The 17553-nt window shown below is 56.5% G+C and overlaps 5 protein-coding genes across 5 annotated transcripts; 2 read left to right on the forward strand and 3 right to left on the reverse strand.

Annotated features, from left to right (window-relative positions):
• Positions 1–275: 275 nt before the first annotated feature.
• On the reverse strand, positions 276–4441 carry BJ171DRAFT_31552 (uncharacterized protein). Its single transcript, XM_053107123.1, has 9 exons — positions 4236–4441; positions 3507–4003; positions 3224–3404; positions 2823–3108; positions 2245–2729; positions 1704–2151; positions 746–1509; positions 554–605; positions 276–374 (listed from the first exon to the last, which is right to left on the reverse strand). Exons 1-9 carry the CDS (start codon positions 4250–4252, stop codon positions 354–356), a joined length of 2751 nt encoding a protein of 916 aa, XP_052968572.1. The 5' UTR covers positions 4253–4441; the 3' UTR covers positions 276–353.
• A 750-nt stretch (positions 4442–5191) lies between these two features.
• Positions 5192–5671, forward strand: BJ171DRAFT_422121 (Rhodanese-like domain-containing protein; the record flags this gene model as incomplete). The annotated part of the gene is made up of 2 exons (XM_053107530.1): positions 5192–5320; positions 5393–5671. Coding segments are annotated over 2 exons (408 nt in total), but the record flags the coding sequence as incomplete, so codon positions are not given.
• A 123-nt stretch (positions 5672–5794) lies between these two features.
• BJ171DRAFT_457524 (mannosyltransferase putative-domain-containing protein) lies at positions 5795–7979 on the reverse strand. Its single transcript, XM_053108353.1, has 3 exons — positions 7756–7979; positions 6611–7590; positions 5795–6444 (listed from the first exon to the last, which is right to left on the reverse strand). The coding sequence occupies exons 1-3, from the start codon at positions 7863–7865 to the stop codon at positions 6047–6049; spliced, it is 1488 nt and encodes a 495-aa protein (XP_052968574.1). The 5' UTR covers positions 7866–7979; the 3' UTR covers positions 5795–6046.
• Positions 7980–9581: 1602 nt separating this feature from the next.
• Positions 9582–11869, forward strand: BJ171DRAFT_611562 (uncharacterized protein; the record flags this gene model as incomplete). The annotated part of the gene is made up of 1 exon (XM_053115282.1): positions 9582–11869. The coding sequence occupies one exon, from the start codon at positions 9582–9584 to the stop codon at positions 11844–11846; it is 2265 nt and encodes a 754-aa protein (XP_052968575.1). The 3' UTR covers positions 11847–11869.
• Positions 11870–15604: 3735 nt separating this feature from the next.
• Positions 15605–16930, reverse strand: BJ171DRAFT_421952 (Dcp2, box A domain-containing protein; the record flags this gene model as incomplete). The annotated part of the gene is made up of 4 exons (XM_053107517.1): positions 15605–15727; positions 15844–15996; positions 16159–16257; positions 16496–16930. Coding segments are annotated over 4 exons (810 nt in total), but the record flags the coding sequence as incomplete, so codon positions are not given.
• Positions 16931–17553: the final 623 nt, after the last annotated feature.

The following is a 17553-nucleotide window of genomic DNA, read 5'->3' on the forward strand; positions in this document are numbered from 1 at the left end:
TTGGTCAAACGGGCATGTTTGCCGTCCATAATTTTCAGATATGATACCTCGAGGAGAATAAAACTACCATACAACCACACGCGACTGCTCAGCAAAGTTATGAAACTGTCGTATTGGCAAGCCCATTTCATCTTTCACCAACATGAACAAGCGGGCTGGGGCTTCAACCCAGCAAAGCCGAATGCCAATCTTGGATAGAGCCAGTCAATCTCGTTCGTCGAATTGTCTTGCCTTGCAAGGTTTCACAATTCAGCAATGCTCTGACTCTATACGAGCGCTCCACTGGCTGCAGAATATTGAATCGCACATCTCTAAACCGGGGATGCCACGGTGTTTGTTCCGAGTATCTCCATCTATTTAGTCTTGCGCCAGTACTGTTGAGCCAGTTTCAATAGCCATATGGCAACATCAGCGTTAGAATATAGAAATCTCGATAGCACACACACATACGCAGTCAGTCCCATTATAGGCATCGTAAGCAAGAACAATAGAGTGGTGGTCGCTAATCGTGAGCTGCAACATGATCTTGCCCAAGTCGCTTGGCTGTACTTACATTGATCTCACCAAAGAGGGTTTTCATCGAGTCCCAGATAGCCGACACCTCGCTGCACATTCATCACAGTGAGTACGGTCGTGCTGGCGACAAGCAATTGCCAACACAGCCCATGACAAATGCAACGCTATGCGAGATTGTATGGATGGTCGACGTTCCCCAACCGCAATCGACATTGTGCTGATGACTTACTTCACCACCAAGGCCATTTCCAGAATGTAAGCGTAGTAGTAGTAGCAGTGGATCTTTTGGATGGTCTGTGTCTCGCCCTTCTCGAGGGCCACGATCATCGGGAGCTTCCGGATGGCTCCCAAGACATTATCGCGTGTGGTCTCGATCTGTGGCAGCCTGGGCGGCATTGGATTCTTGAGTCTCATCGACCCGGAGAGCACATGGAAGATCAACAGGATCTGGCCAATGAACTCCTGGCGATGTGTCTGGATCGGCCGCACGAGGTCGGTCGCTACTTGGCTCAGATAGGCATCGCTGGGCCTGAGGCGCATCGCCGCGAACTTGTTCAGGATGCGCTCGCATCCATCGGCAATGCGGTTGTAGAGCTCCATGTTGCGATCATCCTTGATGGGGCTCTCGTGCTTTGTCATGACCGCAAGCTTTCGAAACTCGGTGAGCTTCATGCGCACCGACACTTCCACCTGGCGAAAGACCTCGACATCAACATAGCCGGGCTCGCCGCTCGGGGTCCCAAAGATTTCGCAGTTCTTGATGTACAAGATGCTCATGCTCGAGAGGGCCTCTGAAAGGATGATGCGAATCTGTGTCTTGGCTTTGTAGGGCCAAATAAACCACGACACAGACAGGCCGACCGCCACGCCAATGAGATTGGAGAGGCCGCGCAGATAGGCAATGTTCTTGATGGAAAAGTCATCGCTGATGACGACGTTCTGAGTGGCGCCGAGCGCTTGTAGCAATACCACATTGTAGGTCATCAGGGAGATCTGCGGAAATGGATGGGGCTCAGAGTGTGCATCCCTCGCAGCTGTACCGCTGGATGCAAAATGCAATGATGGTGGGCGGTCGCGAGAAATATGGCTCGGTAACGAATCGGCTCTTGCGCAATACTCGGTATGGCGCTATATGAGCTGGAAAAGCTTATAAAACACACTTCAATGCCAACAGGTTTGACACTTACCGATCCGATCTTGGAGTACTTGCTGTTCCGAATGTTGTAGTAGAGTGGCAGAACCACCAGCGCAACCGAGACCAAGCACAGCTGCACTAGATTGGCGCTGCAGATCATCCAGACGCCCGCAGCCAGGGCCGCTCCGAGAATGGAGCCCAAGATGGAATTGAGTCCGGCGATATTAGAGGCGCCGACCGAAGGCGAGATCACGATCGTCACGGTCGTAAGCATCCAGTACAGCCGATACTCATAGTAGGCAAGCTGGTATCGCTCCAGAAACGACGGCAGAGCCAGCAGCGAGATAGTGATGGCTGTCTTGAGGGCATACTTGACATGGAATTTGTCAAAGCCTTTGAAGTACTGCTTGATATACTTGAAGTAGCGCAGGCGTGCTGGTGCTCTTGATGCATTGGCGAACTCGATATTGAGCTGCCGCTCACGGTGACGAGCAGCTTTTCTGGAAGCATTGAAACTGGTGTCAGCTGAAACAGCTCGGCGACCCCATTCTGTCTTACGGATACGCATGCCGCACTTGCAAGACCAGCCTCACCGATCTTTGCGAATCCTAAGAATGGAGGAGAGGCTGAAGTTCTGGAAGCACCACAGCAAGGACCCATGGCTCTTTCTCGCTTGGATGGCTTGGTGTGCATTTGAGGCCGCCAGAGCCAGCTCCAGGATCTCGTTGGAAAACTCGACCAGCTTTGAGGAGAAAAAGTAGATTGGCATCATCTTCTCCTTGTGGATGCGAAAGAGCACCTCGAGTTCGTGCTCCTGTCTCTCTTCGAAATCTTTGATGGCCTTTTGGAGGCTGACGAGGACGTCTTCAATTTGGTCATTGGAGGAGCGAGTGATGGAGCTGTCGGCATCCTTTCGCCCGAGCAGCTGGAAGGAAACGAGGTCGAGCGCGTCCATGCAACGTTGCATCACCTTCTCGAGAGACTCGGACAGAGATTCACGAAACTGGGTGTAGATAACCTCACCGCACTCATGGTTCGATTCGATCGAACGAAAGCTCGATATCAAACTACCCACGTGCTGGGAAGCGAGACGGCGTCAGCAAGCGCACAGTCTGGAGGCGGGATGGTCCTGTGTCACACTTCAGCACTGCCCGAAGTGGATGCTCTGTACCTGAGTGAGGTGCTCAAAGCGGTTGAAGATGGCGTTGAAGATCCTCAGATGCATGAATATTTTCGAGAAGGGTTCAAACAGAACCTCGACTCGAGTCGTCTCAAGGCTCAGCAGTGTTTTCTCGTGGCTTTGCTGGAGCGCCGTCATCTGCGACAGCGACTTGAGCTCCTCGGGATTGGTGACCACTGTGTCCTCGGCTTGAGGCGATCGAAATATCAGAGAAGGTCGATTCTTGACCGTGATAATAACTTTCTTGAAGTTGTTTAGGATCTTCCGGATGTGGTCTCTGAGGGAGCAAGTCGGATGATTGGCTATCAGCATTCGCTGATGGTACAGCCGATGCTCGCGGATATACTCCAGTACTTCAAGCAACTCCATCTCATCCTTTTGTTCGCGCTTACTCTGCCTGGGACGACGCAGATTCAGGCCAGACCAGGCAACAGCACACGAGGCTGATGCCCAGGCCAGTAAGGAGCGCCATCGCCGTCGTCTGTGTTGTCCGGAGTAAGAGATCGATTGTGACGGCGGCATTGGCGATCTGTGTGCTTGTAAGGAACGTCAGGTTGTAGGCAAACAGGCATCCTGTTTGCCGGAAAACCCAGTCAGTGGTAAATCGCTGGCTATCCACAGACGGTCCTGGATCGTTGCCAAAGGTAGCATGGCTGGCTGGGGGGGGGCACTTGCCTGTGCTCACATTCGGGCTCGAATAGCGAATGTTGACAAATGCGATGAGATAGACAACAACAAAGAGTCCCCCAATTGTCATGAACTTGGCAACCCACTTCTCCGAGCTGTCGAGGGTCGACAGTAGATAGGACGAGTACAAAAACGAGACCGAGATAACGAGCCCGATAGCGATGGCCGCAAGTGAGTGCAGCGACGACTTGAGCATGGCTCCGACCGACCGGGTTGGGGCGACAAACACAATGGCCGTGATAACAAAGCAGGAACAGGTGCCGAGGATCTTGCCGAGCGGCGTGAACATGATTGCGGACATGGCAACGATGTAGGCCAGGGTGACCTTGGCCAGACGCCGGAGGTCGGTGCGGTGCGGCTCCTGCCATGGCTTTTTGAGCAACGACGCAACGGAACTCTTGAGCGAAACGATCGTGGGCGAGGCTTCCGAGGGCGAGTGAACCGGCGATGCCTCGGCGTCATGCATCTGCATGAAGCCCCTGTGTCTGCCGATGGTAAGACAAGATGGCATGGGACAGGGTAGTAGGGACAAGATAGTAGGGACAAGATAGTAGGGACAAGATAGTAGGGACAAGATAGTAGGGACAGGATAGCGCACTGATTAGGATTACCGGGCCGCAAAGAGGCTCTCGGATTGTGCTTTCGGCTTGACCATGGGCACATTTCACGACAATATGTGCAAGAAATGGTTCCGATTAGATACTGCCAGGAACTTACCGTTGCCAGAAGGGCATGGTGTCGAGAGATTGATGCAGGTGAATGTGCGAGGGGAATACAAGTCACCGGGGCTTGCAGGACGTCAAATATGCTGGTACAAGTCAGAAGTCGAGCTATCTCCGTATTGGCCCCTGGCTTCTGAGCGGGATCAGATTATACGTTCGTGTGCGTCTCTGAAGCTGAGCAATCGCCCAAAGCCCAGGAGTAGACAGTGGTGAAGGTCCCCTCGGTTTGGCCAGCCGGGATCGCTTGCTCGAAGACCGGACCAGCCCGCCAGCGTCTTGCGTCGTCAGCACCTTGCGGAACAATCAGGGGCCGGCGCGGATCGCAGTCGACGTCAGAGAGGCTCGGGCAGTGACATCAGATCTGACTCGGCCGCTTGGGATGTCTTGCGGATGAACCGAGGCATTCATGATTCGGCTTGCATTGGGATGATCGGCTGCGCATCGGTTCAGAATCAATCCGATCGTTGCATCCGGACGTCGCCCAGCATCAAGCCTCGGCCCGCCATCCCAGTGTGTCCGTCAAGCGCTTTTCGAGCTGCAATGAACACTCTCCGCTCGGTTCCTGCTCTCCGGAGTCTCATTGCACGATCGCACGTTAGGGTTGAATATGGAGCATATTTGCTGCCGGCATCTCGTCGAGCTTGGCTCGGCCGCCGCTTCTACCATCCGCTGGCCGAGGCCCCAAAGAACTTTGGCTTTGTCTCTCCGGAGGAGCTCAACGACTGGGTGAGCGACCCTGCTCAGCGGCCCGGGTAGGTTCTGGTGCCAGAGCGACGGATTCTTGGTATGCAGGTCCTCCGTCCCCAGCCGTCCGCACCTGGCCAGACCCTTCCAAGCAGCTCCGTTCCCTGTTTCCTGCTGGCTTGGTTGCCAACTTGCTAACTTGCTAACTTGCTGGCTTGGTTGGGCGACCCAATCGAATTCTCTGGAATCACCGATTCTGGCTCCCGCTCGGCAACCCGCTCTAGCCTCGACTATCTCGTCGTCGACGTTCGAGAGACCGATTATTATGCCAAAGGACACATCCCTGGGGCCATCAACCTGCCATCGTCGCAAATCCTGCCCCTCGAGGACTCTCAGGTCCTGCAAGACAAGACTGTCGCCAAGCTGCTGCTGCGGCAGGATCGCAAGAACGAGTCGGACTCGGTGCAGCTTGAGCATCTTCCCCGGCATTTGATCTTCCACTGCCAGCTCTCGCTGATTCGCGGCCCGTCCATGACCACAAAGTTCCTGAGAGCATTCCAAAGCCTCTATCCGGAGCGTGAGGGACCGCCCGAACTTGAGCTGCTCGATCCTGACTCGGATGAGTACCAGCAGGCCTTCGATGGCATCCATTCGGCCGAGGAGGACGAAAGCTTTGTGAGCCTCTACATCCTCAAGGGAGGATACAAAGAATGGTCCAAGTTCTACAAGGTGGAGAAGAAACCCTGATCCGGCCGACCAGCAGCATGGCCCACTGGTCTTGAGTGCAATCGTTAATCTCGATGGCAGTCGATCGCCTTGAGGGGCCGCGCAGTGGGTCCTGAATACACAACCTCCCATCGCTGCACTGCGTTTTCTTCCGAGTATAAAGTGTATTGTGCGGGCAATAGTCCGCGGCTCAGACCGCCAGCACCCGCCGGTATGATCACAGGGAGCCTGCTGCAGTGCCGTACATGTTCTGAAGATGTCGATCATGCTCGTCCATCGGGCCCAGCGCTGCGGTTTCGTGACTCGGAGATGACGTTTCGAGCCCTCTGCATCCGTATCACGAGACTGCAGGTGCTGGGAGATTGTCAGAAGGAGGCGTGCTGCGGCTTGAGAGAATTAGGCGATTCGGGGTTTGACGTTTTCGTTCCAGACCTTGACCAGGCCGCTAGCTGTCGCGGCGAAAGGTCCGTCGATCGTTCCAATCTCTTTTTCCGGGTCGACGGGCATCATACAGAACGGAGACGTGGACGTCTCCCAGTCCCAGATAACGTTTCCCCAGGTGGTGTCGGTCGCCCAGTGGGTAAGCTGCATGGGCGCATCGCCATCATAGTGCTTGTTGGGCACAATGCCGCCGTTGAACCAGAGCGGTTTCATGTTTTCGTCAGGGTGATAGAGCCCGCCGCAGATATGGCCGTTTTCTGGGTTTCGGTAACCGACGGCGCCGCCGGCAGCCTTGTTCAAGAAATAGGGAACGCGCATGGCCTCAAAGGCCACCCAGAAAGTCTCCTTATCGCCTGAGAAGATATGGATGGCAGGATATCAGCGAACCACTCGACCAAGAGCATCAGTGCTGCAGCAAGGGGTAGAGTCGACATCGAGGTGTCCACAGTACGCCCACGGTCACGATCGACAGCTCCGGAATGCTGAGATGCATATGAGGTCGCTGGGTGCTTGGCTTACCGTAAAAGACGTCATAGAACTCCTTCTTGAAGTAGTCCGTGTTCATCTTGCAGAGCAGGAGCAGGACATGGAAGGTGCGGGCCTTGTCAAAGACCAGGACACCAGACTCGCCCTCGTGCACACTCAGCTTGCGGAAGATGCGGCCCTGGAGGGCATACTCCGATGGCTCCCGGATGATGCTGCGGACGTAGTTGGCGTGCTTGCCCGATTCGGCGTCCATCTTCATGGTGCGGTCACGGAAGAGCAGGGTGCCGGTTTCAATATATCCCTTCTGTCGGAACACCACCTCCGGGTCTTGCAGGAACAGGGCATCGGCGTCCATAAAGATCACCTCGCTGAAGGACGAGAACAGAATCATGAAAGACTTCATGGACCAGCCGCCAATGCCAACGGAGTTGACCAGCTTGGAAAGATCGATGACGCGAACACGGGACACCTTTTCCAGCTCCTTGATCTTGTCGGCACTGAGATCTTTGTCGCCGTAGTAGAAGATCTCGATAGGCAGGTGGCTGTTGAAAACCAAGCGGATGGTTTGGATCAGATGGAGGGCGTAGCGGTAATGGAAGTTTCCGGTTGAGAGGACGATGCCGCGCTCGTTGTTGTAGCTCTTGAGCAGGCTATTGAGGGACTGGATGGGATTGTCCTTCTGGAAGAAGGGGAACAGGAAGGCCTCCATCTTGCCCAGAGCCTCCTCCACCTTCTTCACTTTTTCCTTTCCACCGGCACGGAAGACCGCATCGGGATGCAGGTTACCGCGAGCATCGTAAATGACGTTGGAGAGATCGCGGAAGAGCCTGCAACGCTTGGACAGGCCATAGATATCGCTCTCTTTCAAGGGGACCTCGTCGCTGAACTCGAACAGATCCAGCAGGCGATCAACGGCGGGGTTTGAGAAGTTCTTGGAAGGCGACAGATAGCTTGGGTCGTTGGCGAAGACGGTCTCTGGTTTGGCCGACGGGGGTTTGTCCAGCAAGAGCCTGCTGAGATGGAGAAGAAGCAGACAGTCAGCCAAGGAGCAGCTGCCGAGCGACAAGCGACTAGCGACTAGCGATCAGCAATAGTACAGGTGCAGAGGAATGGGGGGGGGCAATGCACGGCGGATCGGTGACTGCCGTCGAGCATCAGCAGAAGCAGCTGGTGTTTACCTGGGCTCTGGACCCATCAGAGTGATGATGATGGTGGCCAAGATGAACGAAATCAAGACCAGCACCACGAGTCTCTTGGTCAGGAACGTAATCGGCCGCGGCAGCGACATGTGTGGCAGGCGGGAGCAGGGGGAGGATGGACGAACGGGCGATGGGCAAGCAGAGGAATCGACGAGCAGCGGGTCTGGAGCGGGATGCCAGAGGAAGAGGGTGGCCAGAGCAAGAGGGTGGCCAGAGCAAGAGGATGACCATCCAAATACGAGGCCTTGTGCCATGGGCTAAAAGGGTTCAGCGTTGCCCCCCTTTGGAAGCGTCGCACAGGCAGCGGCCACAGAGACAATGGTCGACAATAGACGCGCACGCTGCGTCGCACCGCCCAGTACCGCGCCCGAAAAAGGCAGGTCCGCGACCGTGCGGAGGCGGTGTGCTCACTGTGGCTGTGGCGGCAATGTCGGCGAGGGTGGGACAGGCACGGGCGTGTCGGGCACAGCGGCTGCAGAAAACACAGACGTGCTGTGCAATGGCAGGGCAGAGCACGCGCCTGGCTTGTCTGTGGCTGCTGCTCGGGTGCTGTCACACGGCTGCTGTCACACGGCTGTTGTCACACGGCTGTTGTCCTGCTCAGCCACGCCCGTTCCTCGTGCAACCAAGCCATTCGAACCGCCCTCCCTTTCTCCTGGCTGCCAGGGGTGGAGGGGGTTCCACATGCTCGGAACAGATGGTGCCACAGGAACGCATGCCTGGCGCTCGCACAGGGGTCGAGTCGAGTCGACCGCCCAGTCTCGCCGTTGTGTTGCACTGGCACAGGTCGCAAGATCAGTCTGTCCCATCCTGCCGCCCTTCGCTCCGGCTTGAACAATAGTTTCCCCCAAAGCCGCTCCGTGACAATGCTCCAGCCGCAAGCACACTCGCTGCATCGTGCTTTCGAGAAAGTAGCGGATGTCTCACGTGCGGTGCTCGACTCGTCGATTGTGTATCCGCGCTTGGTCTTGCACCTGGGATGCCTGTTGCCTGCGACCTCCGGACAATCCTCGGTCTCTCCTCAACGGCCGCGTCCTTTGGAACCGGCCTGTGCCGCCATCGATCCATCTCCCAATCATCCAGACCGAGCCAGTGTCCTGATTCGTCAAAGTTGACAAACAATGGACAGCTGAATGACCTTGCTGCCATTGCCGTTCAGACGTGAGACCAGCAAGCGCAGCCTCTTTCTCTCGATTCTGCGTTGACTCGCACTCGCCTACACTCGGCCCAAGGAAGCAAGGTGCTCCTTAGCAATCGGTTGCTTGATTCCTCTTGTGCCTCGGCCAAACCCCGCTCGAGAGCCACTCGCTTTCCATCAATCCGGTGTAGCGCGCGCACTCTGGGCTGATAGTCTCTCAAGAAATACCGAACGGAGGTCGATAGCTTGTTGGCTTGGTTGAACGCATCCCCTTCCTCTAACCACCTCTCATCCCCAGCGATATGGCGACCAAGGTAGGGCCGTCGCGGTTTCCCACGCATTCATTCGAGCGACGCCGTTGCCCACACGCAACTTCTATATCCTGCCCGCTCGACTAACGCCACATCAACTCATTCACCATCCCTCTGCCCACTTGCTCTTCCGCCTGATGCCATCGACCCAACGTGGCCTTGGGATATAACATCGACAACCCTCATATACTCTCAACACATCAACCGCTCGTGTGCTCATCATTCACCGCCTTTTCTCACACGCGCATATTCATCTGCACGTTGGTGGTGCTTTCTCACGCGCCATTCGCCGTCGGTCTATTGCTGGGTCACTCGGGCCACGGTGTCTTGCGCACACCACATCTCCTTCGCCGTGTATGGTCATTGTTCTGGCTCCATATCCCTTCCATGTGTACCAGAAAAAGGACACGGAGAAGTTCCTGTTGGACTTGGCTGTGCTTGTCGCAGCTCTGCCCATCAACACCAACAAAACTCTCTTCAAGGCTTTCACAAACACCTTTACGGGCGAGGACGCCATCAGCACCATACTTTCGCTGCCAGCTCTTGGCCTCAAGAGCAAGGATGCCGCTGTTGAACGCATGGATGCGTATTTGGAAGCCCGTCTGCTCATCAATGTCGAAAAGCCCTTCGAGGACACCTTTCGCTCGAAATACATCTACGCCGTCTCGTACAAGGGCGAGGAAATCCTCAAGGACGTCAAAATGGGGAAGCTCACCCATGAATCTCTCGAGTCGTCGCACCTGCACGGCTTTACCATCCAGTCTAAGCTGGCCTACATCGACCGGACGGCGAGCGGCAAAATTAGCCTGGGCTTCAACATGGCCGAGGTGCTCTTCAAGCGCTTCTGCGGCAAAGAGCCCAACATCACCGAGAAGAGCGAGCGCACCGGACCCATCTACCCCGGTGAGAGCCCCAGTAAGACTCCGAGCTCGGTCAATCTCGGCGACATAGACGGCGTCGCCAGCGCCATCCAGCTCAAGAACCGCTCCCATCTGCGAGAAAAGATCCCCATGTCCTTCAGTGGCCACCAGGCCGTGACGTGGTTCTTGGATTCCACTTCCATCCTCACTCGCGCCGAGGGAATCGTCATTGGCTCGCACTATCTGTCGCTGGGCTGGATTCAGTCGGCCGGGGACTCGGGCGAGAAGACCCTTGTGGATTCAAAGCATGCCCTCTATCAGTTTACTCCTGTTGCCATGGGGCTCGCCGGATGGCCGGTTTCCTTTGTCGAGGAGGCCATGCGGCAGATGGATAAGCAAGGGCTCCGCAAGAGAGGATTGGCCCGAGGCGCCGACGAGCCTCCTCCTGGCACCAGTCTCATTTCCAAGGACAACCTCGAAAAGTTTGAGCGCATCCTGCGCAAGTCCCAAGAGATGCTCGACGGCGACTCGACTCGAGATTCAACGGCTTCCTCCGTCGTGGCTGCCTCGACTCGAGTCTCGACGGCCGTCAGCCATAAGCCAAGCGTCAAGCGAGTCTCTGGCCTCGGAGCCGACTTTGATGAAATGATGGCCGGACCACCCACCGAGGAATCCGGCGTCCGACCATCAATTGCAAATAACAACGCTTCCACGACCCGACACCGGGCCCACACCTCATCCGAGGCCAAGCCGTCTACTGCTGCCGGTGGCCGGGCTGAATCGTCCCGAGTCAGTACTGTCCTCTCGCCGACTGCACAGAAGGCCAAGACCGGTCCGCTGGCCGAGCAGTTTGCCAAGGAATCCAATTCCAATCGGCTCACCACCATCATCGAGAACCAGGATCTTGCCGATGCCTTCCAAAAGTTCCTGTGTTCGACCTTTTGCGAGGAGAACTTTTTGTTCTGGGTGGATGCTGACCGATTCAGAAAGATGTATGGTGCACCCCTGGCTGGAGCCGATCCATCAGTGCCCGTCAAGCCCCAAGATATCATCCTGAACCACCACAAGCTCAAGGAAATCAGCCACGTTTACCTCATACCTCACGCCCTTGCCCTCTACCAGAAGTACATTGCCCGCGATTCGCCCTTTGAGGTCAACATCGGATCCAACCTGCGCCGACAGATCTGTGCCATCATCGAGAGCCTCGGTGACTCGCTCAAGCTCATCGACATCAACACGCTGAAGCAGCCCACGCCCGTCGACCCGATGGAGGTGATTCTGGCCCCACACACCCCAAGCGACTTTCCCGCGACTACCGACGGATTCTCGGCCACCATGTTCGACGGCATCCAGACCCACCTGTTCCGTCTCATGTCGACCGACTCGACCCCAAAGTTCACCAAGACAGAGATCTATCAAGAGCTGTTCTGGTCGTATGTCTCACAGGGTCTGATCGCCCCGAGGGTCGCTGCTCCGAATCTGACCATCGAGCGGCGCCGCTCGAGCACCATCCAGACGCGACCCATCAGCCAAATAGTACAGCCGACACAAGCCCCTGTTCTGAAGGAGGAATCCGAAACCTACGAGATGGCTGTGCCCATCGCAGGTTCGAGAAAAACCAGTCTCAAGATCTCCGATCCCGATCTCCGACCCAAGAACAGCACGAAAAAGGCGTCCGGGTCCGGCGAGGAGAATGGCCATCGTCGACGGAGCAGCATTGCAAACATCAACGAAGCCGTCCAGAAGTCCGGTGCCTTGTGAGCCGTGGCGATGTGCTCTGGTCCAGAAGTTGCAGAGGGTCTGTTTCTACTGTGACCATCCGGGCCGTCTGCTGGCGAGAGCATCCCGCTCTTGATATTGTTGGGGTGGGGGCGAAGGCACTTCAGCGACGATTGGCAACACAAGATGCGCAATCGATCGGATGCATCTCCACTTTGAATATGCGAGCTCGAACCGCCACAGCAAATCTACCCCCCGAGTTAGCCGCCTGTCTGTCCGGTGACTGCATGCTTTTCTTTGCCGTTCCCGGTACATGCCCAAAATGACACTCTCTCTTGTCGATCTGCCCATCTTTCTCATGCCGCCGCGGATATTCTTTGCACATTCCGTTTCGTCTCACTCCGTTTCGTTTCATTTCGTTTCGCTTCGTCTCTGCCTCCTGAATTGCTCACGCTGCTGGTGGTCTCCATTCTGTTGACTTTTGATTTCATTTCGCGGGGGTTATCGTGATTATCTTGTCCATGTTTTGCGGAATGCTGGGAGCAATATAGAATAAAAACAGCGATACAACCGATGGCGATGATGGCGAATGACCGCGATGGCGGCAACGCCGTTGAAGAACCAAGTGCTGGAGCCACTCTGCTGACGGACCCTGCATACTTGAGCCTTCGCCCGCCGTCCGCCACACTCATCCGCCACACCCACCCATCACCACCGATATCCGCATCGCCATGGCTGATACACTTTACACTTTATTCAGAAAAAAAAAAAAAAACGGGACAACACGGCCGTTTCCATGAACATGTAGTATGTGTTGTGCTCGCGTCAAGCAAAGCCACAAGAAATAAAACAGATCACTTTGGCAGCCTCCGAGTGAACACCACCGGTCGCTCTCCGGTCTCCACAATTGACCTGCACCCTGGCCTCGGAGTGCCAGCGGTGAATGGTGCTCTTGGACACACTGGCGAATGGTCATGGCCAGCACGCGATAGCATTGGGTAACAAAGTATTCGATGAATGGTCAAAAACACGGGCGTCCCGTTTTTAATTGGATTGACTATAAGTGACCAATGTGTGTGTATTCAGGATACAAAGAGGCAACGCCTCAATAACAGGATATCCCCCCACTACCTTTTCATTTCGTTTCTGGTCGCTGTTGTTCAGACGGCCGTCTTCCCCTCGCTTTGGGTTGTTTGTGTGCGATCTGTGTTGGGGGAGGCTGGATGGTGCTCTCCATTGAGAATGCGCGGTCAGATCACTTCGCCGCGCTGCAGAATGCGATACTGTGGAGTTGGGTTTGAGGCCGGAGGGGCGCTGGGAGCAGATGCGCTCGGCCCTTTATCTCGCTTGCGGGGCTTTCCGGAGCCTGTCTGGCTGCTGCGGTGGCTGGGCTTATCGCGGTGGCTGTTTCGAGCTGCAGGCTTGGTACCGATCCGCGACTGAGAGGAGCTACTTCGCCTCGAGGGCCCGGCAGACTCCAGAGTGCTATAGTCCATCTCCTCGTCTTCGTCCTCGTCTTCTTCGCTTTCGAGCAGGATGGGCTGCGGCTCCTTGTGCTTTTTCTTGGCGAGCAAATGCTGGTTGTTTGGCTTGCCGCCTGCAGTTGGGCTCGCAGCACGTTGGGCGTGCTGGGGGAGCTGGAGGCCGGCTGCGGGCTGCTCCGAGGTCGGCGAGGCGATGCCAAGCAGTGCCTTGAGATAGTCAACCGGCTGAGGGTCCGGCGTGGGTTCAGTTTGTGTCTCGAGACGGAGCTTGACGGATGCACTGGACGACTTCTTGCGGAGGATCGAGGATGTGGTTGTTGAAAACTCTCGAGATTGCCGGCGGACAGGGACCTGACTGGGCTCGAGCTTTTGCAGTTCAGAGTCTGCGCTGGGCTCATCCAAGCTGTCAAGTCGACCGCCAGTTGAGAAACTACTCAGCAGGTCCGTTCCCGTCAGTGGGTCCGCTTGGGAAACCACCCCGGCCGAATTGATTGTGTGAGCAGGCTGCAGACGATTGGAATATGAATCGGCACTCGGCGGTGCTGTGAACTGAGTCAAATCCAGAGCACGGTGCCTTGGAGCAGACGCCTCGGGCGCTTGCTCGTAAAGCGAGCTGTAAGCCTGGTTGCTCTGGACCGGGGGCTGCCCGCCCGTCAACAGGTTGATAAAGTCTGTGCCAGTCTGCGTTGTGTGGACATGCAGCTTGTTCGGGGTTGTTGGACTGACGTTTCGGTGACCAGAGAGCGGGGGCTCGACAGGCTTGGGAGCACCGGTGCCGACGAGGAGCGAGAGCAAGTCGCTCTTATGTTGCTGAAGGCGATTGGGGGGATTCCATACCTGGCCAGCGGACGAAATCGCATCTGACTGGGGAGAGGAAAACAAGTTTGTGATGCTGGAAGCGTTTGTGCCGGGGTGGGCCAGGGGTACTTGCTCACCGGTGCCCACGGGGATCTGTACCGGCGGTGCGATGCGGAAGGGAATAGGCGGACCGGCAGCCTCAAATGATGCCGGCGCGACAGCAGCGGGCCACTGGGCTGGTACGCTCGCAGCGGGAGGTTCGCTCGGGTTGATCACAAGGTGCTCGTTGGGGATGGCATAGGGCATGTTTGCAAGAGGGAACTGAACCAACGGCGGTGCGGGTGCCTTAGTGGTGAGGATTGAAAGTAAATCAAGTTTCGGGTCGATCAGGGTATGGTCCGCCGAGGGCGGCAGCATCATGCCTGGCTGCGGGAAAGCAGGTGGGTAGATGCCGCCATCGGTGTGGATGCCCATCATACTGCCGCCAGCGTGGCTCGGTCGGGCAGGTCGTGTCGAGTCGGTATTGCCTGTCAAGATGGTCAGCAACTCCGACTTGTGATGCGAATTGAATGGAGCAGGAACGGGCTTCGACGATATGCTCTCGAGTGGCGCGGGCGGCGCAGGGACGGGCCAGCCCTGGCGTTGGGGCTCAGTCGATATTTGAAGCGGAGGAGGGCCTCCAAGGAAGGGCATGGGCATAGCCAAGCCAAAGTCTGGAGTGGACATGGGCAGAGTAGGTGGAGCAACCGCCCCGGGCAGGCCTGCGGACGGTGCAGGTTGTGGCGGCCATGGCAGTGAAGTAACCGATGGAAGTGCTGGTGCGGCGACTGGCATTGTCCCTGGCAGGGTACTAGGAGCAGGCGCGGCAGAAGCTGGCAGCGCAGAGCCAAGTGCCGAGAAAGAAAACGGGTCGAGACGTTGCGAGAACAAGGACTCGACTGAAATGGAGATGCCCTCGGGTTGAGCGGCGGATGTACCCGGCTGCTGCTGCTGCTGGTGCTGCTGCTGTGGCGGCAGTGGCGGTTTGAGAGCCTCTGCCGCGCCAATACCGATCAGGGCCTTGAGCGAGTTTGTGGCTGCCTCGTTGGAGCCGGAGCCCGGTGTTTTGACAGGAGAGACTCCGTTTGGCTGGATATCGCGCACATCTGGCTGAAGCTGAAGAGTGGTTGCGGGCTGGGGCTTGCCCTTGCCTTTGCCGCCTTTGGTTGGTGTTTTGAGGCCGCGCACATCGATCTCGGTGGCATTCTGGATAAGCATCTCCTGATCGAGACGCGAGACCAACTTGGAGGCGGATTTCCCGGACTGGTCCGGCTTGAGGGGAGTGGTTGGTGGAGGCTTCTTTGGGACAGGCGTCGCTCGCTTGCTGACCTCGACATCGGAGGTCACCTGGTAGTGCGCGACGCTCAAATCCAGATCGCTTTCCCACTCACTGGTACTCTTGTAGTCCTTGGAGGCCAGGGCCTTGCGCGAGGCAGACTTTTTGCTCTGCTTGTGCTTTGCCATCCAGCTTTTGATTGCACCCACAAAAGCGGTGACCATGTAAAACTTGTGCTTGCTGATGGATCCTATTGCGTCGCTCTGGAAGCCCTCGGGATCCTTGCTCCAGCCCGAAAGCGAATTGAGGGGGTGCCATTTGATATCCTGAAAAGCGAATCGCACAGTTGGCATTAGTTATGCGGACGTGGACGTGGACGTGGATGTGCAGTGACATCGTAGGGGGGGGGATATGTGCCAACGATCAGACAGCCATTGCTTACCCCGATCTCTTTCCGGGTCTGTGTCTCAAACACTGTGTTTTCGGGAATACCGGTGATGATGTACAGCCGAATCCGCTGCTCCTTCATCGTCCGTTCAACGTAGTCGGACTCTTTCAAGAACGCTGAGATGTCAAACCCTGTTTCCTCCATGACCTGGAACCACAGAGCAGGATATGCATCAGCCAGTGCCCCGGAGACGTTTAGAACCGAGCAGTGATGCTCAGCGAATGCTTACACGATCGATGAGCCATCTACCACCCATCGAGTATTCGTCACCCAGATGTCTATGAGCGGACTGACTCCACCCGGCTTTACCTCTCGGACGGCGCAGGAAGTCAGAGGCTCATCCTTGTTGATCTTGCCCTTGGGGAAACCCCATCCGGATCCGGCTTTCCATCCCTTGACGAGGAGGACCTTGAGGACCGAGATTTGGAAAGCGGGAGAAGTGAGTCACAAATGAGAAAGCGAAACAAGGGCTGCAAGATCAGCGCGGAACGACACCGCCGCTTCGGTATCAAGCGATCACCGCAACGACAGCAGGCCACAGTAAAGAGGTTCCCGTTCACAATCACCGGGACTGATACCGATGGCGTGGAGAAGGGAGCTACATAGATCTTGCTCTTGGATGGGATCCTGATGCAGCCTTGCCTACCTTATCCATCTTGGTGTTGAGGATGATGGCGCCGCAGACGGGCACCCTGACCTTGTACTCGATGAAGTTGGCAAAGGCGGTTTCGTGGTCGTGAGCCCATTCGTGCAGCAGCGGACAGTATTGGAAGAACCTCGAGGAAAAGTTCTTGAGGGAGTACGATGGGAGCTTTGGATTCTCTTCACGGACAAAGTCCTCGTAGAACCAGTGCGCCTGTTCGATCTGGAAGCAGATACGCTCGACAGACTTGAGCTCCTCTTCTGGTATGTTGATGATGAAGCGGCTGGAGAGGTGGCGTTGGTGGTCAGAGCAACGGTCAAACGGAGAAGCGCAGGTTGGGAAGGCCGGACAGCCCAAAGAGGCGAGACGAAGGGATCGCCGATCGCCAGGGGACTCCAGCAGCGACTCAAGACCGATCAGGCCAGCAAAGATACGCATCAAGGACAATGCAGGGGCTCGATTTAGAGCGTCTTGGTGGCGACAAGAGCCGTCGACCCGATGGGTGGATGGATGGATGGGGGTGGGCTGCACCTCTGCAAGTCGTCCAAGACCTCTTCGAATGACATGCGCTTGAACGTCATCGTGTTCTGGCTGCGATGCAGAAATCGGCTGGAAGATGATGCTCTGCTCAGACAGACACGGACAGAGTGCTGATGTGCAAGTGGGCTCGAGGCTGGGGAGGCGATGCGGCGGGATGAGACGGGGCAGGACGAGATGGGATAGATGGAATAGATGGGATCGCCGAGGCGGAATGCGTTGGGCTGGAGCAAAGGGAAGCCGGGGTGTTCTCGGCGGAGAACGAGGGCACGCGAGAGCACAGCGAGAGCGCGGCGAGAGCTCCGTCCAAAACGGGCGCTGTTGGTGCGTTGGCGTTTCGTTCCATCTTCCAGGCCGATCTCCCACAGACCAGGTACGTTCGGCTGACGCCTGATAGACCCCGACAGGCTCTCGAAAGGCTTTTTGGCAGGCTCTCGGCAGGCTGGGACCCACACACGGCCCCCGACCTGGCCTCGACCTTGCGGGGCCATTGCCGACCCGAATTTCGATTTCAGGCCCTGTCT

The sequence above is a fragment of the Polychytrium aggregatum genome (assembly GCF_025602895.1).
Source record: "Polychytrium aggregatum strain JEL109 chromosome Unknown BJ171scaffold_11, whole genome shotgun sequence".
Lineage (NCBI taxonomy): Eukaryota > Fungi > Chytridiomycota > Chytridiomycetes > Polychytriales > Polychytrium > Polychytrium aggregatum.